The sequence below is a fragment of the Rattus rattus genome, chromosome 4, assembly GCF_011064425.1.
Source record: "Rattus rattus isolate New Zealand chromosome 4, Rrattus_CSIRO_v1, whole genome shotgun sequence".
NCBI lineage: Eukaryota > Metazoa > Chordata > Mammalia > Rodentia > Muridae > Rattus > Rattus rattus.
This window is the reverse complement of record NC_046157.1, coordinates 57,118,525-57,143,894: the sequence shown is the minus strand read 5'-3', so window position 1 is coordinate 57,143,894 and position 25,370 is coordinate 57,118,525. Positions and strand designations below refer to the sequence as shown.

At 43.3% G+C, this 25,370-nt stretch overlaps 1 protein-coding gene across 9 annotated transcripts in view; it reads right to left on the bottom strand.

The window, feature by feature from the left end:
* Positions 1–25,370, bottom strand: part of App (amyloid beta precursor protein) — a 218,774-nt gene that overhangs the window by 157,349 nt on the left and 36,055 nt on the right. For all 9 annotated transcript variants that reach the window (XM_032900488.1, XM_032900490.1, XM_032900492.1 and 6 more), the window contains exon 2: positions 9,414–9,581. In XM_032900488.1, coding sequence (XP_032756379.1) covers positions 9,414–9,581 — 168 coding nt within the window. The remainder of the gene's footprint in view (positions 1–9,413; positions 9,582–25,370) is intronic.

Below are 25,370 nucleotides of genomic sequence, written 5' to 3'. Positions count from 1 at the left end.
AGACACACACTCTTGCCACAATTTTCACGTTACAGTTATTTAGGACTGACTTCATCTCTTTTAGCCCTAAATTCCAAATAGACCACTAGTGTGTATGTGTGTGTGTGTGTGTGTGTGTGTGTGTGTGTATGCATGCATGTATGTATATACCCATACTCGCATACAGAAATTATGATCCATCTATTCAAAAAACTGCTTTACCTCATATGAATTCTTAGACCCTTTAAATATCAGAACTATGATGTGTATGATCTGTGGGTTAATTTTGAGGACACAAAGCCAGACCAAAGGTGATCAGAGTAAATCAACAGTATATAGAATACATTACTGCTGTAGTTAGCTCCTGTTGTCCATTTGAAACAAACCTAGGAACTTCAGGAGAAGAGCCTTTCATTAAAGGTGTGCCTCTGTCACCCAGGCCTGTGGGCACTGTCTTCACTGTTAATGATACAGGGGGACCCTGGGACTGTACCATCCTAGGCAGGAGGGCAGGACTGGAAAAGAAAGGAGGCTGAACCTGAACCTGGAGCAAGCCATCGAGTAGCCAGTCCTTCTCTGTGGCCCAGATCTGCTTCAGTTCCTGTGTCTAGATTCTTGGCTTACGTTCCTTCTGCCTTAGTTTCCCTCAGTGATGGACCGTAACCTGAAAACTGAAACAAACCCTTTGCTAACCATGCTTCTTTTGGTCATGCTGTTTATTACCGTGGCAGAAAGCAAACTAAGGCCAACCCAAAAAGACAGTTAGATTGACACTCTGTCTTTGTCCTTTAACAATTTTGTGTCATATTAATGAAGAATCTCTTCCTGGGGATCCCACGTTTGGTTATATAATAAATTTTAGAATAGGAAGTTAGGGAGAGGAAAGAGCTGTGTTCAGTTCATACAGCTTTTTCTCTTTTGTTTCTGCACTGGGTTGACTTGGTTTCGAGGGCCTGTTAATATCAAAAATCCTCTTTTAGAGGAACAAGGTTAAAGATATCACATTGTTTTGGATGGAAAGAACTTACTTAAGAATGTGCCAATAATCTAATAGTAGCGGAAATGAGCAAAGCCACATGTGTCTATCTGACTGCCTACACTTGAAACTTCTCTCATCCTCAGTTGCCTGCACAGGCTGGCTCCAAGTGGATGCTCAAAGAGCTAACCACGCCTTTAGGGAGCCTTTCCTAGCAAGAATCCTGTATGCCTAAGACCAGAGGCGGGCAGAGGAGGATGAAGGCTGTATATGATTTCTCAACATCTACGTGTCCCAGTTATGAAATAAGGACACACTCAAGTAAGGATTGCCCTGGATCACGGTACTTCATGTACTGTATCATGGGGTCACTGACAGAATTCAGAGGATGGGTGATCTTTCACATCCATTTTACCACCTCTATCTGTAAAATAAATTTTCTCCCCAGTCAGCCCCACCTTTTAAAACACACAGCTTTATTGAATATGTCCCACCAAAAAGTACTCATACTAACACATCCATGGTTCTCACCTCTCAAGATCTGGATCATGAGTCTCCATGTCGCCATCAAGACCCTCCAAGCTACATCCCACTGTCTCCATTTTCTAGATTTCTTTCTCAGTTTGATGGAAGAGAGTATGTTTGTACCCTCTTGTAATCCAGGAAAGGAATCACCTGACACAAAGCCCTACCCTCAGTGGTCTTCAGTCACAATGGTCAGGTTTGTCTGGTTTAAATGTAAAAATATAAAGTCTCAAGGCGTAGAACTGAGCACACCCTGAAGCCTTTGGTGTAAATGAAACAATACATTTTCAAAAATCTCCTTTCACCTGAAAACCATGCAACGAGACCTAACAAGTCTCATTTTCTGTCTCTAAGCTTTAATGTTTTTCAATAGGATATCACCTCCAAGCCTTGATCTCTTTTATTTTTAATATTTTTACATCTCTGAGTGTGTCCATCAATCGTACATGGCACTCTGATGCATCTACAGTACAATGAATAGATTCTCCTCCATAACCTCCCCTCCCCTCCCCATATCCCCTAAAGTGCCCTTGTGCCCCACCTTGTTCCCCTAGACATTTCATTGCTACTGTCATGTCATATAGACAGACATAATTGTATCTGTGCAATGCGTAAGAGCCACAAATAGAAAATACATACTATTTGTTTCTCTGACACTTTTTTTCTAGTTTGACATTTTTTTCAGCCATAACATTTGTTATGGTACCCTAACAGCTCATAAGGGCAAATTTATGTAGTTAAATTTACATTCAAGTGTTTTCTTTCCTCCATAATGTCAGCAGCACTCTCCTATGTAGACCATAGAAATGGTGAGTTTTCCTCCATCAAAGAGTCGCAGCCAATACGAACTGTGTCAGGTGTGATCATTTATCACTGCGTACGAAGTGAGCATGTAAAGCTACACTCTACATTTCCCTCTCTGTGACTGCAGGTCTATCATAGCACTCGCATTCTTGTTGGGTAAGTAAAATGAGGGCAAATCGGCCCGCTCCCATGACTCTTGTCTAATGACTTTAAAACTGTGAACAGTAGAAAGAAATGGTCCCTCAGACAGAAACCACAAGTGCTACTATAGGGGGGGCTCCCTCTGGATAGACAAGGATGCCTCTGTCCATCCTACTCAGTCTCATGCCAACAAAGCCATCCACAGGCACATTACCAAATGGCGACCAGAATGCTTTGGGTTGCCAGGTAAAATGCTTTGTGAATCATGACTCTGGAAATGTCAGTCTCTGCAGCACCACAAGTTTCTAGTGCCTCTGCCTACAGGAGATGTAACAGGGCCCTGGCAGATGTGTTACAGTAAAATACCATACCCTGAGCAACTCAAACTATGGAATTATATTTTTTTCCTAATTTAGGAAAATAACAAGACCAAGGTACCATGGTGCTGGTGAGGACCTTTTTCTATTTTCTCCCTGCATCCTCACAAGACCTCTTTGTATGAGGAAGTAAAGAAGAGAGAGTTGGTCTCTGCTGTTTTGATAAGGGCATCAATACTACCCAGGGGCCTCTGCACTTATGATGTCATCAATACTAGTCATCTCTGAAAGACTGTCTCTCCAAAACCTATCTAAATAGAGTTGGCCTAACCTATGAACTTTGGGAACACAGAACTGTTTAGTTGGTTAACAGTACACACACACACACACACACACACACACACACACACACACACACACACATGTTATAGATATATTTAGCAGGAAAGTTCAATTGCTTAGCAAAAGGTCAAAATGAGGTTACAGTCATGAGTTCAGCTCCCCCTGTCTGCCTAAGAGCTGCCTCTCTGACTCAGCAGATTGCTTCTAAAACATCTGTGTTTTAGTCTTGAGAGGTTAGAGTCCACACATAAAATAAACTCACCATTATTAGAAGAAAAAAACAAAACAAAACAAAACAAAGCACATTAACTGTTTAGTCCTATTACTAGTAGTGAGTAGAGATGTATTGTGTGTGTGTGTGTGTGTGTGTGTGTGTGTGTGTACGTATGCACATGCGCGTACCCATGCTCCAGTGTGCAATAATGAACATTCATGTTTGTGGTGGCCAAAGGACAACTTTGGGTGTCAATCATCACATGCTTTCCTCTTTTTACTTTTTTCCCCTTGAGAGGGGTTTCCCATTAGCCTAGAATGCTCCAAGTAAGATAGGTTGACCAGTTGCCTGTCTCTGCCTCCCCAACACTGGGGTTATAATTATGCTCCTCACTTAGCTTTTTCTACAATGCGATCTGGGGATGGAACTCTGGCCTCATGCTTGCAAGGCAAGCACTCTACCTATAAGCCATGTCCCCCAGGCCTTTGCATAATTCTTCTCTGTGCAATGAGAGATGGCAAAAAGAAGACCACTTTCATGGTACTAAGCAAAATCATTGTGAATGACTAATTAAGGCAAAGGTCACCAAAATAATAATAGTAAGAGCCCAATAAGTAATCCAGGAAACAGAGTGTTGCTGAGAGCATTGGCTCTAAACAAGTCCTGTTGAAAAGAGCCTCTGGCATCGAAATTACTGCAACACAACAGACCTTAATATTCTAATTTAAAAAATACAAAAATATTATAATTTAGCAAAAATTGTTGAGTATTATTTTCCTTCTCTTTCCAAGCAATGAGTCAATCAATGTCATTTAATATATAAACACAGAGTTAAAGGAGGAATAAAAGCAAAGAAATATGTTTTAGCAAAACACACACCAAAAAAAAAACAAAAAACAAAAAACAAAAAAACCCAACTCTCAGATCTATATATTAAAAATACCAGGATAGCTACAATGTGGGGAGTGGCAGGGGGACCCTAAAACACTAATGAAATATCTTGTAGGCAATGTCAAACTCCATTTAAAGGCCCCTAATGGTCATCTCCACCCACTCTGCCATTTTCTCGGTGCCAGTTAAAGTCAAGAACCAAAGTGGATCCCTGCCAGCACTCCCAGCCAAAACAACTGCCCAGCTCTCTAGCCACTGTACACAGGGCCACAATCATTCCATTTGGCCTTGTGCATTCCTCTCCCTTTTCTATTAGCAGCCATTCTTCCATGCCTTGTAGGCTGCCAGACCACACAGCCACATGGGTAAGTACCCCGGTGCAGGTGCCAAATCCTTGTGTGGTCAACATGAAGCCACTCCGAATCCCTTCTCCCTGGAATTACAATACACAATGGCAAACAAAGTTGGGATGCCACTCCCAGAGCACTGGCTGCCAGCTTCTGACCTTCCTGAGCCCCAGGGGGCACCCATCTTAGCACTGGGAGAGGAGTAAATGCAGGACAAAGAACTGCATTAACAGGAGAAATACGACTCGGTAATAGTTCTCTTTTCCAACACTCAGGGACCTAGTTCTGCTTCCTCCCTGTGTAAGCTGCTTTCACCACAGGATTTTCCCCCTAAGTAGGAGAAATCCTTCTCCATATACCCACAAGCTGTTCCACTGGTTTTGTCTCTGGGCAATAGAACCTACCTATTGAACCCTTTCTTGGAAAAAAAATTCTTTGCCATTTCCAAAACTCACCCTACTCCCTCTTTGGACACAGAATCTCATGGTGTGGCCAAGTATGGCCTCTGACTTGTAACCCTCTTGCCTTAGTCTCCCAAGTAATGAACAGCACAGCTGTGTCTAACACAACACTTAGCTTCCTCCTATGCAGACACCTGAATCTGATGATGGACAACTATTCTTCCCATGATTTTGCTTCAGTCTTCTTTGGCTTAAGTTGCCCTCATTAAAAACAAAAACAAAGACAAAAACAAAAACAAAAAAAACAAAAAACAAAACAAAAAAACCCCAAAAACCAAAACCCAGGGGCTGGAGAGATGGTTCAGTGGTTAAGAGCACGGACTGTTCTTCCAGAGGTCCTGAGTTCAATTCCTAGCAACCACATGGTGGCTCACAACCATCTGTAATGGGATCTGGTGTGTCTGAAGACAGCTACAGTGTACTCGTATACATAAAATAAAGAAATAAATCTTTTTTAAAAAAGCAAAAAACCAATCAACCAACCAACCAACCAAACAAACAAACAAACAATAAATAAATAATTACTAAAGCAAAGATGTTTCCTTTGCCCCCGTTCATCTTAAGCTATTTGTCTAGGTCTTTTTTCAGAATGCAATTTATCTTCACCACTTGGCCGTGTCATACTTGTAGCATATAGACCTGTCTCTACTCTCAGTAATGTCTTTATATTTGTCAAAATTTATCTTCTCCAAAAAAAGGAAGGAAGGAAGGAAGGAAGGAAGGAGGGAAGGAAAACAACCATTCTACTTAATAAAAGGTGGTATTCAGCCAGTAAAAGGCAGATAGATGTGGCTGTCTAGTACCCAAAGGAAGTAGGAGAACAATGATTTGATTTGAGGGATACATGTCTCTGACTAGTTTAGAGGATAATGGTGATCTCACAGGCCTATGGGCCCAGACACTGTGAGCAATGCCAATGTTTCCTCTCCTGTGGAATAATTCCTAGTCACAGCCATGCAACTGAAACGTGCTAAGAACTTACATCTATCCGAGTCATCCTGGGCCAGTTTGAAGAGTGTACACTCATCTCCCTTTAAGAAGTGCACGGAAGATCTGCTTTCGGCATGTGGTCAGTTTTCACAGAGGTACACAGTGGCCTTGTTAAAAATTACACCTCAGCCGCTCTCACTTTTGACCATACTCGTGGTCTCATCATTTTCTCTGTTTAGCAATTAACTCAGCTTGTCTCTCAGCACATGCTAGTTCTTGCCCTTCCTCTGGCCACTTCATAGTGTCTCTTTGTTCCCCTTACATGTTGCAGTTCCCCAAGGTCTATTCCCAGGCTTCTTTCCAGAAGCGTCACTAAGTGGGTAAAAGGAACAGAAACACTTAGGCTGATGCTTTGTTAAGAATAAGTAGGATTTCAAGCGATGACATCATCACCTCTGCCCTGGCAGTTTACAGCACTAAGACCTTGGGCCTTGAGCTGCACTCCTGTTCTGTTATGAAGTGGGTCTGTGTGGAGGGCATCTGAGTGTTCAGAGTCAGGTATTTCAAAGAGGAGGACACTGCTCTTACATCATCTCCACGCATTAAAATAGTCTAGTAAGATTGTTTTTTTTCCTTTAAAGATACTGATTTATATTCACCTATTTTATACCATGTGTTTTTTGCCCATATGTATGTATGTATGTGTACCACATGTGTGCCTGCTGCCCATGCAATCCACAAGTGGGTATTCAAACCCCAAGAACTAGAGTTCTGAGCCACCACGTGGGTGCTGGGAATCGAACCTGCATGTTTTAAAAGAGCAACAAGTGCTCTAAGCTCTTGCCCAGTCTCTCCTCTCCTCTTCTCTCTCTCTCTCTCTCTCCCTCTCTCTCTCTCTCTCTCTCTCTGTCTCTCCCTTCCCCTTCATTTGTGCTTTTGAGGCAACATCTCCTTGTACAGCCAAGACTCAGATTTACAAGTGTAAGGATTACAGAGAGAACCACCACACCCAGTTTGAACATTGTGATTTAAAGGCTTCAAAGAACTCTTAGTGGGAACCACCAACCAACTTCTGAGGGGCAGTCTCTGCGGACGCCCCAACTCATTTCCTCTTATTTCTCAGATGGCGGGATCATAAAGTGATTACAGCCCTGTCACTGTGACACTGGGCAAGCCAAGAGCACTGCTGAGTGGAAATACATACAAGTTGCCTTTCCAGACTCATGGAAAAAAATAAAAACATACACAAAGAGATGAAATCAAATTTAATCCTATATAGTTTGACTGTAACATCATTATGACACAATTAATAGCTATACACGATGCAGTCATTTCAAAATGAAATCTACGTTTTATGCCTTCTTTGATATTACATTTCTGAAACATGGCATTTATCTCAATAGTACACATCTAAGTGGCCACATTTCAAGTGCTCAAGCTGTACAAAAACACGGGGACTGGAGACGCCATCATATGGGCTTGGGAGCAGGTGTCTGGAATGTTCTACAGTGATATACAGTATAGGGCTGACACTGAAATTCCAACTTCGTCTTTCCTCTTCTTCAAACACTAAGCCAATAAACGGCTTCAGAGACTTTTCCTTGTTATAGGATGCAGACCAAATTCATTAAAATGGCTCACAAGCCCTTGATATGTTAGCCCTTTCTTGTCCAGGGGACTGCAGGTGGGGAGCAAATGCAGATGAATGCCATGGAAGCTGCAAAAAGAAAAAAAAACAGCCAAAAGGCTTTCCCCTGCTCCTCCCCCATGGCTACCCGCAAGCAGGCAATCTGGAGTGGAAAGAACCAGCCTGTGGCTCATCCCTGTACAAACCACAGACTGAAAGAGAACATGAAGCCACCCAGGCATGACTGGGCTAAGTACAGCAGGAAGGGAGAAGTGTTTCCAGAGTCAAGGAAAATATTTTTTTTTGTAGGACCAATATTCATAGGCTTAAAAACATGTGGTTATTTGTGGGAAACACGGGTTCCCGTGATGATTCGCAGGTGCCAGCACCCATCCACCATAAAAAGACAGAAGTCAACATCATGAACAAAGCCTGTGTCCAGCCTTTCTACTGGACTCTGCTGATGTCTACTAGTCAGTCATGGTTAGCACTTTGGAATCATGGGAAACTTAGGATATCGAGGCAGGTAGCTACGTGAAGAGATAGCTTCCTTCTAATGTCATATAGCGGTAGGACAAGTGCTTGACATCTGTTGATTATTTTCAAAAAACCTAGTGCGATGGTTTGCATATGCTTGGCCCAGGGAGTGGCACTATTAGAAGTTGTGGTCTTGTTGGAAGAAGTGCGTCACTGTGGGGGTGGGCTTGGAGACCCTCCTCCTAGCTGCCTGAAGATGCTCAGTCCGTCCCTGGCTTCCTTTGGGTGAAGATATAGAACTCTCAGCTCCTCCTGCACCATGCCTGCCTGGATGCTGCCATGCTCCTGCCTTGATGATATTGGACTGAACCTCTAAACCTGTAAGCCAGCCTCAATGAAATGTTGTCCTTTATAAAACTTGCATTGATCATGGAGTCTGTGCACAGCAGTAAACCCTAACTAAGACAGCTAATGAGAAAGGAAAATTAAATGGAAACTGAGCGCCTCTAGTCCAAACATGAAATTGGAAATGTTCCAAAACCAGACACATTTTGAAAGCTGGCCTGAATCTATATGTGGAAAATTCCTATCTGATCTCATGTGACAGCCTGCAGCCCAAAAGAAGCCCAACCGAAAATCACCACATAAAATGACCTTCAGATTGTGTGTGTGTGTGAGGTATACAGGAAATAGAGAAGAATTTCACGGTCACTTGGGTCCCATCCACAAAGCAGCTCAGTATGGCCTTTCAAATACTCCAGCGTACTCTGACCTCAAGCATTTCAGAAAAGGAAACTTTAACCCCTCTTCCCAGTCCCCATACGAAAACTCACAACTGTACTTTGGTAGCTCCAGTCCCAATCTCTTTGGGCATCAGCCTCACACGTGGTGCATAGACATGTACAAAGGCACAACATCTATATGCATGAGGTAAAATTTATTTTTTAAAGAATAAAAATGTGCATCAACAAGGGATGGATGAAGTGGAAATGGCTGTTTGGGTACTTTCTAGAGTTATCAGTATGAATGTTTATTTCAAATGTACAGTATAATGGGAGAGAAAAGCTAGAAAAATATCAAGTTATAAGTATACTAGAGTATATCAGAGGCTGAGCAAAAATTAAAACTAGCACTTTTAACTTCCTTTATTACACAGCTACCATAGAACATAGTAAACGTAGAACACTTATATTTTACTCAATTTATTGATGATCATAACAGCACAATATGTAACTAAGCAAATGGAGGGTAAAGAGAAGACTGTATTAAGGGTGCGATGGGTCATTAGGAACCAAGATTTTTACTATGAAAGAAAATTCAAATATAAAATATTAGAATTAATACTTTTAATGAGTGCCAGTGATCTGCCATCCAGGACTTACCTCTTGGCAGTACTGCAGGATTCCCTCCTTGGTGCCAATGCAGGTTTTGGTCCCTGATGGGTCTGACTCCCACTTTCCATTCTGCACATTCATGTGCATGTTCAGTTTACCACAGAACATGGCGATCTGGGGTTCTGCCAGCAGACCGGCGTTGCCATCGGTGGGCACCTAAAAGAATAAATAAATCCTAGTTACTAACAGAATCCCCAGCTCCGTGGGACAGTGATCCCTAGTGATCTTTGGGGACACAGCAGCCCTGCAGCAGCATTGTTGGGTTGAGTAATAGAGTTGGAAAATAACCTATGGAAGACAGCGTGTTCTTTAACACAGTATTTAAAGGAAGGCATTAAGCATATTGAAGGACATTTGTTCATTCGAAAATCCTTTAGTTTTCCCATAGAAGGTTTTGCAATGTCTGTTGAAAAGTTCTAACAATACATAAAGCTCTAATGCATAAATACAATCCCTGTGGAAGAATCCACATTCTCATAACCCGCAGCTGCTTGGACACAGTACAATGCCAGTCCCAGCTTGGACTATGCCTAGACTGGAGGTGACAGTATGTGTCACTTCTCAACACTGACAGCAAGATGTTATCAGAGTGCATCGATGGTGAGCCAGTCGTCTTTGTTTGTGTTTATGTTTTGTCTCTCTATGCAGCCTTAGCTGTCTTAGAGTTCACTGTGTAGCCCTGGCTGGCCTGGGATTCACTGTATAGACCAGCTCGACTTCAAACTCAGAGAGCACCTGCCTGAGTGCTGAGATTACAGGCGTGTGCCCACTATGCCAGCTTGTATCTGAGTTTTTGTTAGAAAATTCCACTGGAGAATTAACCATTTTGAAATAAAACAAAACACACAAACAAATAAACAAAAAGCAAAAAACCAAAAAACTCCCTTCAAAGCTGTGACTATTCGACTCTTCCATAGGAGGCCCCTGCCATCTCCCACCAATCCAGGAAACTGGAAGTCTCATTTTCCACCAGAGGCAAAATTGTGCCCCAAACAGAATGGTCTGTGAACTTGATCTAAGAGCTCACCTGAGGGTTTGAAGGAAATTCAAAGCCTGAATCTTACAGATCAAAATATACATCCCGCCATTTTTACTGAAATAAGCAAGTGGGTAATAACAGGACAGGGAGGATAAAGTCAGTCAACTCATCATCAGCCACCTGTGAGGGAATCCCTGGAGTGGAGGCTAAGGGGAGGCTTGTTTGTGGTCACTGCAAATCTCCTTGTATCCCCACTGAGCTTTATTCTGTCCCAAAGATTTCCACTGTTAACTAAATCTTGGCATCTTATCCCTAATCAAAGAGAAGTTGGTGAATATGTCATCAAAAGAATCTCAATCTCGGTCTCAACCTCAGAATCTTTCCCCTATTTCCTCCCAGCTTCTTCACTACCACAAGTCACGTGAGCTCATCATCTCTTAGTGAATGGGAGGCAGCATTTCCTTCTGAGAAGGGAATTTAATAACAACTTCTCTCCTGGAATAGTCAAGACCCAAGAAAGACCCCATGATCCTACCTGCTTCCCTAGAAATCATGACCTTGGGCAGTCCCTTCCCACAATGCATTAGCTTGTCTATTCGACAAACAGAGCATGGCAGAAATGGGGATGTGCAAGTTCAAAAGTAAGGTCATGACATTAAGGTTCATTCATTGTTGGGCAATGGGTAGTAACTGATAGGTTATCTCGGCCGACAAAATGAGCCAATTCGAGCCAAATTAAAGTATAAAGTCGGGTGTTTTTTTTGGGGGGGGGAGGGCAGCCCACTGGTTCCAAGGAATGAAGCCAGGGAAGTCGCCATGCAGACGGAGATAAAGAATAGGTGGAAAAGAAAGAACGTAGAAAGGGAGAGGGGAAGAAAGGAGAAAGAGAGGGGAAGAAAGGAGAAAGGGAAGGGAAGGGGAAGAGGGAGAGGGGACAGACAGACAGACAGACAGACAAAAATGTCTGGATTTTGTAGGGAAGACCTTCTGGGGGGAGGGCAAACTCCTCCCCTGGGCTGGAAAGTTCAGCATAGAGTCAGGGTGTGCCAGCCACGCCCTGTGCTAGGTAGGGACTGAGGGATGCTGGGAGAACCTGGAGGTCAGGACCATGCTGTAAATATGCACCTCAGCTGTTTGCCTCAGGTCTGAATCCCAAGAGTAAGAAGGTCAGACCTCCTTCAGGGGCACACCAGCAAGCTTGGTAATAACCTACACCTCAAGGACACCCATGACATCCGACTACAGCCATGGCTGACAACAAAAAGGTGTCTTCAAGAGAGATCCAGAGGCAGAACCACCTAGAAGGACTCTTAAGTTCCTCACTCACAGAAACCGAAATAGGAGCTGCTTGTCGTTTTCAGCTATTAACTTTGAGGCGACTTGTCACATAGTTTTGCTCCTCTCTTTTCTTCAACAGCCTTGGAGCTCTTCTCCTGAACACGGCAAATGAGGCACAAACACACTTCCTCACTGTGCCCACGCTCCTACAGTAAGGGGTCAGGGAGCTTCCTGAAAGGACCAGACAGTGTATACTTAAGGCTCCTGCTATGGGAGAAAGGGCCTTTAACAACAGGCGAGGGAGTGGGTGACACACCTGTATGATCAGAGCAGGCAGTGAATCCAATCCAGCCAGCTCCGCCCTGTCTTTCACTGGTCACAGACGTTAATTCATCTTCTGATTATTTAAACAGTGGCTGCCAACATTTTCCACTGCTTCTTTTTAAATTTTACTTATTTTGCGTATGTGGGGATAAGAGGTATATGTGTGTGGGGGGGGTGGACTGTTGCCCTGGCAAATACGTTGAGGTTAAAGAACAACTCATAGTCAAACAATTTCTTCTACCATGTGGGTCCCAGGGAATCAAACTCAGGTTGTCAGATTTGCTGGTGCCTTTATCTGCCGAGCCTTCTCGCTGGCCCATTCACTTGTTCCTTAATCCCCCTGGGACCTGGTTAACACATCTCACCCTGGCCTGTCTGCCTCTCAGAGGTTCCATGACTTCAGTCTGAAAAACCAAAGAGGAGTCCCTTATCACCTGTCCCCGCTGGGCTTATTTGCAACATGTGAGTCCTTCTTCCTTAGAAGTCTTTGCCTTTGACGTCCGTCACAATGAAATGTCACAGTTCCTCCCCTATCGAACCCTTTCTGAGTCCCTATCCTCCACTTCCACCCACCGCTTAGGACATCCTGATGAGAGAGCTGTTGTTTCCTTTTGCCTGAGAAGCCTTCTGTATCTCTGCAGATAACACAATCACAACAGAACAGTAGCAGATGCTGTACCTTGGGGATCAAAGCACTCAGCCAGACAATCGAAGATTAATTTGAGAGTTTGGTTTTGAGGTTTTTTTTTTTTCTTTTAATTGACTAAACTTGTTCTTTGACACATTCACCCATGTCTGTAGTGTGTTTTGCTTACTTTCATGTCTTGTGGCAGTTTGAATAAGAATGGCCCCCTAGGTGCATACACTTGAATGTTTGGTCAACAGGAGTGAAGTGGCTCTATTAGAAGATGTGGCCTTGTTGGAGGAAGTGCATCACTGGGAGTAGGCTCTGAGATTTCAGATGCTCAAGCCAGGCCCAGTGCCACTCTCTCGGTCTGCTGTCAGTCAAATCAGATGTAGAGCTCTCCGCTCCTTTACCAGCACCGGGCCTGCCTGTGTACCACCGTACTTCTGGCCATGGTGACAATGGACTAAACCTCTGAACCTGGAAGTCAGCCCCAATTAAATGTCTTCCTTTATAAGAGTTGCTGTGGTGATAGTGTCTCTTCCCAGCAACAGAGACCCTACCAAGCCACTCCCATCCTCTCTAATGTCCCTCCCACTCCTGTCCTGCCCTCGCCTCTCTACAAGCCCCTTCCCCACATTCACACCACTTTGCTTTGATTTGAAGCTAGCCTGGGCCATCTGCACAGCTATGGGTTCAGAACTAGCCATAGAAGCCCATTGGTCCCATAGTTTGATACACAACCAATGTCAATAAATGATCTTCCCTTTTCTCCCTTTTCATGAAATCCTTTGATTAACAATAGCTCAGCAGAGAATTGTTGGGCCCCAGGACCCCCATCACCACCATGGCTGGTGATAGGCCTAATATTGTACAGATGGAACAACTATCTGTATCCTTTGGACAACTGTCATACTACCTGGCCATTGATTTTTAAATTAAACCTATCAAATAAATTGTGCTTCACTTTCCTAAGTATGATTCCTGAACTTTCTTTACTGTCTTTTACAGTTCTCTATACCACCCTCCCTCTTACCTTTAAAATTATTTGAATGCCATCTGTTTGTAGAATACATGTGCTGACAACGAGTGGTGATCTTTTCCACATCTCCTCAATAAACTGACCATGGCCCTGTAGTTTCCTGATGATGTCGTGAGCTCAACAAAGTGAGTTTAGACTGAAAATATATATGCCCGTGTTCTCTTCAGGTTTTCCATCCAAGGGGATTTAATGTTGTAGTGGTAAATCGTCATGTTCAACTTGGCTGCATTTGGAATCTCCATGGAAACAAACCTGGGGTGTGTCTGTGAGAGTTATTCCACACATGTTTAACTGAGGAGTAAAGGCCTTTCCTGAATACCAACAGGTTCATTCCATGGGCTGGGACCACAGGCAGAATAAAAAGGAGAGAATAATCCCCAGCATGCATCTCTCTCCTCTTCCCGACTATGTACCTGACACAGCCAGCTCTTCATTCTCCTGCGTCCTTGACTTCTCCACCATGGTGGATGCTACCCTCAGAGAGAGAGCCACCTTGCCTTACTTAAATTGTTTTTGCCAGATATTCTGTCTCAGCAATGAGAAAATCAACTGATATAAATATTAAGTGTAAAAGCCAAGATGTAGATAGAAAACGTTTTAAACAACATATTGTATTTCCATAAAGTAGAGCCAGTTCGGGAACTAAACTCTTGTCCCTCCAAAATCACCGTAAATTACTGAACTAGGAACAGTAGAATTGGCTTTATATAACATCTTGCTACCTTTTGCCAATGTGTACTTAAAAGGAAAAAAAAAACATGTTTCTCATGGAAAATTCTTTTCCAAATCAACTGTAGCTGTACACTGAAGAAGCAATTAGGTCGAACACACAAACTGAACCGGAAGCCTTTCAATTCTTCCTGTAGCCCAGCATCCTCATCTGCATCCTTCCACAGGCTGGCTGCTAAAAGCAACCTAGCCTCAGAATTTAGCCAAGAAGAGAGCAGCACAATCAGAGAGAGGAGAGCCACACAGAACATAGTATCTTCCTGCTTCACACCAGCCCTAACAGGTTTACTCAAACCCCTTTTCCTGAACATAGTCTCTAAGAAGAAGCTTAATAAAGCCCATGCAATATCCTACTTGGAACCCGAGAGTATCAACATTCATAAAATTGAAGTCTTTGGATCCTAGAATATATTTGCTGGGTGATTTGTGCTCTCCCCTCAAAGTCAACTGGAAGATCTACTCCTCACTTTTAAAAACACCTCTGTACAGAGAAAAGACACAGACACAGCTTAGTGAGTGGGGAATATGATGAGTGGAATAACCACTTGACTTAACCATTCTGAGAGCCAGAGTTATGTTTTAAGTTTTAATTACTGTGCCTAAGAGATCCACTAAACAAATGCCTCTAACCAATGTCCCTTGCCCAAGGACAGATACTTCCTGAGATGCTAGAAGCTGCTCCCCTGAACAATTTTTTTTGCCTCAATTGCACCAGATGAATGTAGACATGTAACTACCTCAGGATGTATGCTTGCCCCTGATTGGATGGATGTAAGGAGGAGGTCTGCAAGCAGGAAGTGTGTCAGGATATCTGCTTGCCCTGGTTGAATCTGATGGGAAATATGGTGGCCTTATGGGGTTGCCTTCGCAATCTTTGCAAGACGTTGCTCTTTACTGGTTTCTGGGACCCCAGGAATGGACCTCGCCAGAGTTCATCACCCTGGCCAGTATTTAATTAAAAGCTTACCTCAAATTTGGATCAAAAAACTGTGGTAGTGGTTTTATTCACAACCGGTGAGATCAGCACCTTCAGGGTTTTTTATTTGTTTTTTGTTTTGTTTTGTTTTCAGAAATGTAAGACAACAGTATGGACTAGAGCCCTGTATACAGGTGGTTCATCATGGTTCGTGTAGGTTTGTGGAGGCTGAGTATGAAAATAACCTGCATGGATTGTTGCTGCCATCCTGAAACTGGAGATATTTTTCCCATGGGAAAACAGTGTTCAGTGCCAACAAACAAAACAACCAGCTAAAACAGAGTGTGTTCAGCCATGGCTTCAAAAGCAAAGAGGCTACTTACAAAACGCTGAGCCGGAGCCACCGAAATATTACTCTTAAAGACACTGCCAAACTTTCTGGAAACAAACCTTCCCTATCAGAGAAAAGAAAAAGGATTTTTTTCTTTCCTTTCTTTCTCAAGCCACAACATGGAGAGCAAAGAAATGCAATGGGCTCTCCTCCTGGTACTGCAGCTAGGAGCTGGCCTTAGATTGGCAGGGCTAAAATAAAGGTAAACATATGGACTAGACTCGGACCCATCTACAGAGCATGGATGTGGAAGCCCACACCTCCGACTGCTACCATTTTACAATGAAGTTGAAGAGGCAGCTTGTGGAACAAGTTCTTTCTGCCTTTCAAACAGGGTGCTCCTTTTCTCCAAGAACTTTCTTTCCTTTTTATTATCAAGATCAAAATTCCTTATAGAACGGGTTTGGCAGCATTTTTCAGCCCCAGCTAAGAGGGGCTTGAACAAGGAGCTCTCTGTTTCCTTGGCACGACAGGGCATGGATCCACAGCTTGGCTACATCTGCGGATTTATGTCGTTTTAAGGTTTCTGGCTAATGAAGACCATCTGGTTTCTACATCCAAGCAGGCGTCTCACTGGCCTGAATAACTCTCTCATAGGGTGCGGGAGTTGGTACTTTTTTCTTCTTTGGGTGGGATTCTTGTATAAGCTATAAGCTCTTAAAAAAAAAAAAGACAGATTCTATTTCTATCCTGTCCTTGGTTTTCCTTGCAGAAATACTATTTGCTCATAACCTGAGCACAGTTCATTTTACACACACACACACACACACACACACACACACACACTCACACTCACACAAACACACACACTCACACAAACACACACACACACAAACACACATGCACTGCACACGCACACACGCACGCACACACACAAAGTCTACACTCCAAGTTGCTTTTAAATTCAACACTGAAAACCTTCTCCCCGTTCAAACATCAAGAACTGATTTCGATAAGGACAATCTCCGAACTTTGCCTGTGAACTCCTTTTAAGGAGCAAACTTTCCTTCCCAACCAAAAGACAAGACTCTCTGAGGGAGGGTCACTCTAACGGATCATCCATGGAGAACGTATGCAGACCACCATTTTGCCACTAACAGGAAACTAGGATTAAAATTACAATCGCAGAAAGGAAAGAAACTTCGAAAAACATTTAGCCCAACTTGGAGCAGGAATAGACTAAGATTTCATCCATGGCTAGAGTGTCCGAGGCAGGGAGAGGTTGGCCACTATCTGTCAAAAGCAGATGTATATGCGTGTGGGAAGAATAGAATTGCCACCAAACCCATACAGAAAAGTGAACCACAATTGCTGCTAGATTCCTGCTCTTCAAATTACCCACATGGTCACAGCAATCCACAGTAGAACCACCTCTGCCCCTGACTTCCAGCCTAGAAAGGATCTGTCACAAAAGTGAGTAGAGAGTGGTTCCTTCACAGACTTAATGTATGTATTTTTTCACACCTGGAAACTTGTCATTCTTTGGACTCACTTGCTGACATAGCTTCAAATGACAAGTTAGAGCTCTTAGAAGCTTTCCAAGGCTTCCGAGGACACCCAGCTCTTCAAATGGCGTGACTCTGCCTCACAGGCGTTCTCAGGTTGACCCCAAACTCCATCTCAGCTCTAGGGTAGTGAAGCATGCTCCAGGCCAACGCCCAGCAGGGAAACAAGAGGCCTATCAACAGAAGTGTTTATTATTCAACGCCCATGAATAACTGACTGGATGCTGAAAGCTTGCATTATAGGAAAGGCTGGTGGACCAAGTGCTCAATCAAATATAAATGGACTAAATGTTGGAATTTTTTTAAAAAAGAGAGAGAGAGAGAAGTGTTTGTGAGATAACCCAAGTATTAGGTTCAAAGTTAGTTAATATACAACAAATGCCTGTTTAGCCCCCCCCCCTTTTTTTTAACTGCTTGCTGCCAAGGAGAATTCTGGGGAAGCAGCTCTCTACACAGGCTGATAACACTGATACCCTGCTGCTCCAATAGCCCAGTGACAATTCTTTATTACTTTTAGGCTAGCTTAAGGAGCCAAACCTCGCCCATCTTTGTATCTGACCTAGCAACTGGACTAACAAATGGAATCTTTTTGTTACTTTGCTTTTGTTTGTTTGTGGTTTGAGACTACCTCAAGAAGCCCAGTCTGACCTTGAACTCTCTAAGCAGCCAAGGATGACCTTGAGTTTCAGATCTTCCTTGTGTCTACTTCCCAAATGCCAAGAAGACAAACTCCTGAGACTGATCAGAGCTTTGCTGTCGAAAGGTACAAATGAAATTCTTTCTGGAGATGTTGGGACATAGAAAGTAAATCGTCGGGGGCATTGGGACTGTCCAGCATTTTACTGTGGCAAGAGAAACTATTAGGGCACTCGTTTAATAGAAATAACTAAACTCTTGCCTTAGTTCAAAAGGCAGAAATGTTCTCAAGATGGTTTAGGGACCCCAGTATTCGGATTTAAGTAAGTCTATGTTTTGTTTTGTTTTGTTTGAGACAGGGGTCTCTTTGTATAACCCAGGCTGTCTATGTCGAGCAAGCCTATGGAGATCTACCTACTTCCGCCTTCAGGGTGTTGGAGTTACCAAAACTCGCTGAGTAATTCCTTTCAGTATAGTAATGTATGACTTGGAGAGTTCAAGACAAATACGTTACAGCTAGCACCTGAGACTCCACCCAGCTGAAAGTCTCCGATAACCTCAGCAGTCTTACTTTATCAAGTCGAATCTACAATGATGCATTCCCGTTCAGGGAAACACTACAGTTACAGAATATAACTGTCATAGTTTGGGTCTGGGGTGTCCCCTAAGTGTCCATGTTGAAGGTTTGGCTGTCAGACTGTGCCACTGCCAGGTGCTAGCTCAAGTCATTCAGTATGCCTCTGAATGGGAAAACACCAACTAGTAAGACCTCCTCCAGCCCCTTTGCGTCCGGATCACCATGATGTGTTGTGTCAACAGGTCCAAAGGACCAGATCCAAGACCCAAAATAAACCTTATCCTCCTTTGAAGTTGATTCCTGCAGGTAATTGGTCAAAACAATTGAAATCCTGGAGGCAACCCTTTTTTATTCAGGAGGCTATAAAATAAATTTATTGTATATTTAGTTAGAGCAGAAGGCCATACTCAGAGCTACTGTTTTAGAAATATCCACACTACTTGAAAAAGAAACACGAAACACAATCGTCTTTGCCTGCCCAGAAAGATACCCCAATCACGTTTCTCTTTGTAACTTCTATCAGCCTCTGGCTTGAGGACACTGATATCAACATTATTGGAAAGAACACTCTGGCTGGAACATGGAAGGAGCTGTTAGTGGGGTCCTGGTCTTGAGCTCTTGTGAAGGAGCCAGAATAGACAGGCCTAGGTCAAATACACAACCCCTCCAGTGTTCACAGCCTCAGAACTTTACAAGCTTTAAGTTCTAATAACAAAAAGGTATGAAAATGATAATTTGACTAGACACCCTCACAAAAGCCTCACTAACATTCCAGCTAAGTCCATCAAACTTCTCTTCACTGTGCTCTCAGCAGAGGCTGGGAGGTGGGGGTGGGGGTGGGGTGGGGTAGAGGTGGGGGTGGGGGTGGGGTGGGGTAGAGGTGGGGGTGGTAATGGAGCGGGTGTCTGAATACAGGACACTCCCAAGTCCTGCTGGACTCCCTAAGAATCACTCCCATCAGACCTGTTACTAGCAGGTGACGGGATAGTTCAGAACACTGAATATTATCAAAGCCTCATTTCAAGCACTTGAATGTTTTAACATAAGCCCCTAAACCTGAGCTTTCAAAACATTATTCTAGCACTTTCTTCCCCTTCACATACTGTATTCAATTACTAGTAGAAACACGATCATATTGGAAGGATGATAATTAACAAAGTTTGTTAGAATATATACCTTCCACACAGGCACAGGGACCCGTGTTTGGATTCCTTGTACCCAGGCAAGCCTTATCTATAACCTCAGCCTTAAGGGATAAAGAAAAGTTAGTCAGATCCCTAAGGTTCTTCGCCCAGAAAGTCCTGGTAAGTTTATCAGTTTTAGATGTTAAAAAATAAAGAAGGGGAGTGATAAACACTGTACATCTGCCTTCAGGTTTCCACATGTACCCCCATGTTCAGGTACACACTACATGTGTACACGCAGAGTGAGAGAGACAGAGAAACAAGACAAAGAGATGAGAGACAAGACAGAGACTCTTGAGAGAGAGAGAGAGAGAGAGAGAGAGAGAGAGAGAGAGAGAGAGAGAGAATATATCATATTACAGGTGATTAGGTGAGTCGGAGGGAAAGCAAGGATAATTTATTCCGTGAAACGCACCAAGACACTGCTGACCTCTTCATGCATGCACCGAGAAACACACGTACGTGTTCATGTAAAGATACAAAGATACCAGTGGTCAACTCGGGCAGGACAGGAGTGAACCTGGGCCTTCATTTGAGCAGCGTCAGATAACCTGTGGCCTTAGGACTTCATCTTTCTATGTTGACCAGAATCACAGAGAAGAGTACTTGGGGATGAGAACACGAAACATTCTTTTACTTGAGCAGAATGAATATTTACATGATATCCTTTGGTGGTTTAGTTCTGTCATAACATTGTCTGCCGTTTGTTTCTCACTCTCATGGTATTGTGTTTTTATTGCTAGGGCTTTGGGTGGAGCAGACTCTGCCTTGTGAACCCAGCAAAGATTCAGGGCGAATACAGAGTTGGTGTGGAAACGTGTGATAACTTAAAAGCAGCATTCCTGGTCATTGTTCAAGTGGCTTTCTGTTACCCTATCTCTCTTAGGGTAAGCCAAGATTATTTTCCTCCAGGGTTGTAAAGAATACTCAAAGGTTTCTGTTTCAAGTTATGTGCTTGATAAGCTCGGGGAGACGATCCTTCTTAAATAACTTAGAGTCAGGCACTATCAAAGATGCACTCCCTTTCTATCGCCCTCAGCCATACAAAAGAAAAAAAAAACCCTGTTTCAAATTGCCATTCCTTTTGCAACAAACACTCTCAGAACCACAGTGCTAAGGGGAAAACTGTAATTCTGAAAGGGATATAACAAGACTCTGTTTTGTGTTATGGGTGCAATTTAAAGTCGACAATGATAAAAGCAGAGAGTCTTCACTGCCAGAGAGCACCCAGCTAAACACTGCAAGTGCAGAGCGAAGGCTTGTATTTAGTTTGTAAAATACAAACAAGATAAAAGTTACCTCACCGCCTGTGACAACTTCCTTGCTCTCTACAACGCGCCTGCCTCCCTCCCACAATAAACACAAGAGCTAAAGAATGCCTGGCATAAAAAAAAAATAATGCAAAAAAATGTCAAAGTTGACGAAGGTGTGGGACAATATAAAATAAACTTCGATGTAGGGATATGTAAGATTTTCATAGTGGGAGCAACTGGAGAAAAGAAAGCACAGAATTCACTCTCATCCCATTACCAATTGCAGCTGAACTTGGCCTGACCTTGGGCTCTTCCTAGAATATTCTAAGAGCAACAGCTCAAAAATGCAAGGGGATTTTTAAGCCAGGTGGCTCCGCTCACTTCCTGATGCTCTGACAGCAAATTCCTGGGAGGAGTCCCAGCAGCTTGTCCCACTGGACCCCAAGGATTGCACAAACGCAGTGGCCAGGCACACTTTGTGAATGAAGCACCCAATCAGCGACTTTTTTTGTTTCTGAAAAGCCTTCGGCTGCACATAGCCATCCTCAGAGATTTCAACACATAACCTAACACTTAAAGTGAAATGTTAGTGAACAGAAATATACCTGAAAATACGTTGAGGATGATACAGGAACCAACCGTTGACAGAGAAGCCAGACTCGGTGCTGGTGGCTGTGGAGCTCTTGCCACTTCCAACAGACAACAGAATTATCTCTGTCGGAGGTGAAGTTTCGGGGAAGTACTGGCTTGGTGCCTTGGGGTCCGGAAAATGCTTCCAAGGCACTGAGCATAGACAAAGACAAAGACTGTGGGGAGATCCAACCTAATGGTACAGATTCAGACAAGGCTCACCTCACAAACAGAAAGTACTGGAAGAATAAAGAAAAGCACAGGAAAGTGTGGGAGGGGTCACAACATCTCAGGGTGAGCAGCTAGGCAGCTTTGACTGTGTACTAAAGGAAGATACACAGAACTTCTACCCCAGCCCAGAAGAGAAGTAAGAGGATGAGCCAGCCCCTTCTCACCCTCTACAAATACAATACAAAAATGAATTATATTGCAAGGGAATGAACATAAGAAAGGACTCAGGAGGACATGACTGCCCCTAAGGATAGTGGAGGAGAAAGTTTACTGTAGCTATGAGGGAGAGCACTGCCAGAGGTGAAAACATCTGGGAGAACACAGAGTAAAGATGAGCCCAGGCCATGTGAGGACAGCGGTGAAGGGAGAGGGGAGACCAGAGAATGAAAGGTCAGGAGGACACAAAAGGACCACTGGATCATACAGAAAAGAGCCACAGGGGAAAGGTGGCCCAGCCTCTGGGCTGGAGAGTTCACGGGGAGGGATATGCCAGCAATATCTTACAACAGGCAGGGATTGGGGGATGCTGAGAACCCTTGGTGCTCAGTCCACTGTGATATGTTAAAACCTGTTAGGTTTGCCTTAAGGTGGTGGTGGAGGTGGTGGTGGTGGTGGAGGTGCTGATGGTGGTAGTGATAGTGGTGGTGGTAGTGGTAGTGGTTGTGGTGGTGGTGCTGGTGTTGCTGTTGTTGGTGGTGGTGCTGGTGCTGGTGTTGTTGTTGGTGGTGGTGGTGTTGCTGTTGGTGGTGGTGGTGGTAAGAATTTGGCAGTGCCTTGTCTGTTACCAGTGTAGCAAATTGGAGCCAGTGCTATTGGTGGTCAGGAGAGGAAGGTAAGTACCAATGTCCCCACACGTAAACACTTTCTGACTACATTAGCAGACATACTATTCTGCCTCTACTGCTATGAGGCCCACAGCACATGTGGCCTTCTCAGAGTCAGTCTAGCGGAGCAATCCATCCACACGGCATGGCCTTGAGTGATGAGACAGCATTTTGCTTCTCAAAAGCAAGCAACTGTTAACAGAGCGGAACAGTATTCCTGTGCGACAGGGGGAAGGACCTCTCCATTGTCACCATTGTCACCGTGTACTCCCTGTTCTCCAGGGATGTTCTGGCAGAGCTATAGAGGAGTAAGTCCTGAAATGACATCATTCTCTGGAGTATGAGAGGTGATGGGAAGATTTAAGTTCTACTAAGCAATCTATCCAGAGAGTGTCACACACACACACACACACACACACACACACACACACACACGGGGGGAGGGAGGGAGGGAGAGACAGAGACAGACAGAGAGAGAGAGAGACAGAGAGAGAGAGAGAGAGAGAGAGTGACTTCTGTTCAAATAAACCGAGCAAAACACACAGCTGTGATTTCTAAAAAATATGGCATGTGCATTTTCGATTGCTTTCTTCTTTACGGTGGTCATTCTCTGTACGCCATCCTAAACCAGTCTAAGTAAGAAAAATGGAGGCAGTAATCAACAAGAACATGATTCCAGATCCTCGGGAAGATGGACTTTCACCTCTCACAAAGGCTCCATTTCACTCACAGTGTAGTTTTCAGGGAACTTACCACTGGTTCCACCTATGTGGTTCAGCCCTGCAGTGGCTCTCGACCGGCTAACACACGTGGTTCTGAAATCACCTTGCCTCCAGGATTGTTTGCATGTGCAGATTCAAGGTCACTGGGATAGTTGGTCATCACAATATCTACCATGTAGAAATCGGGGATCCCACACAGGCCACCCTCTCCCCATAAACCCCTCCAAATAGAGAATTAAGAAGTACTTGGCTGGAAAAATCTCAACAGTGTGTTGGCTGAAATTCTAACCTATGCTTTTTATCTTTAGGAGAAAACTCATTATTTATCTCTGTATTTCTAAGATAATACATCAAAATTGGCTTTAAGACAGGTATAGTGGTAAAGCATGTGTATAGCATGCATGAAATTCTGGTCAATTTCCAACACCAGAACCAAATACCAACACATCCTCAAACACAGGTTGAGTCCAAGTGTCTCTGCTTCTAGTACATACTGAAAAATTATTAATCCAAATGACAAGATGGGAACTTATAACTGTGAATTCTACAATATATATTAACTTTTTAAAGGGGGATACAACATTACAAATATATTACTCTGAACCCAATGACCCAAATTCATGAGTTAAAAAGCAGGGTAATCCCTTCAGTTCAGGATCACACAGGATAGGTCATAATTACATCATATACAGTAACGAACAACCCCCTTTATTGTTTTAACTCTGTGAAGATCAACTTATAACTTGTCAGTTCACAGGATCACATTCAAGTGTCCTTCCAGATTCCAAGATCAACACAGCCAGTTGGAATCTTCTCTGTCCCTAAAGACTTCCAAATAACCATTGTTTCTTCAAGTGCCTTAGACCAACTCAGAGAAGCTACGTCCCAGGAAGCTATCTGAATAATGTATTAACTGTTCTGAGACAACAATGATATACACACATATCACTTGTATCATTTGATTATATAATGTAAAGCCCTTATGAAAACTTCTGAATTCAAAAATGTTTCCAGAAACTTCTTCATGCCATGCATCTTTAGTCAAGTTTAACCCATTACTGCCCATATCAAGAAAACTCAGAGTATTGGTTCAGGGTTCCTGTAGGAATTGGATAAAAGGACAGTCATGGAAGAGACTGGTATGTTTGTATCATGAGAAAAGGTCATGGGCTGGAGAGATGGCTCAGAGGTTAAGAGCACTGACTGCTCTTCCAGAGGTCCTGAACTCAATTCCCAGCACCCACATGGTGGCTCACAACCGTCTGCAATGAGGATCTGATGCCCTCTTCTGGTGTGTCTGAAGACAGCGAGAGTGTACTCATATACATTAAATAAATAAATAAATAAATAAATAAATAAATAAATAAATCTTTTTTAAAAAGGCACAATAGTATCCCTTCCTTTAAAAAAAAAAAGGTCATATTTGGAATTTAGTATTTATTAACTTTGAAGAGAGGGCCTTTTGATTTTAACCCTTAGTTCCTTTCTAAAATAGTTAACAACACCAAACCTTATAGATCATGAAAATTAAAATTCAGTAATACACAGGCAATGAATACTGAGCATTTAAAAAAGTTACCCAGATTGACCAAACTTCTATTCAACAGGAAGGAAAAAAGAAAGAAATGTACACAGCGTGAGAAATCTCCTGACCCATCTACAGACACTGAGCTACTGAGTGTGGCGTGACTGAAGCCTCCTGAACACTACCCGCCCGAAGATGTTTGCTGTGTACTCAGGGAGCCTGAGAGGAGATTTTCTGCTCCAAAGAAAATGCTGACTGTATAACCAGATATGACACACTGCTTTAAGGAATGTCTTATGCCACTTGAAATAGACAATCTTTCCTCATTTATCTGCAAGATGTCTGCCTGCCAACTTGTCTCTAAGAGACAAACTAGTAAGGACACTGCAGCTCATATGTCGTCACTCCCGGCTACGAAGCAGCAAGTGCAATGTGGCAGAGCTGACTCACCAAGTCCGCGTGGTATTTTAAACCATCTGCGAACTCTCAATTCACAGTTTAGTGGCAATGTGAGCTCTGGTGGCTAATACATGGTTGATGAACGTCCATTTTTGAGAGCTTACTCTCAGTGAAT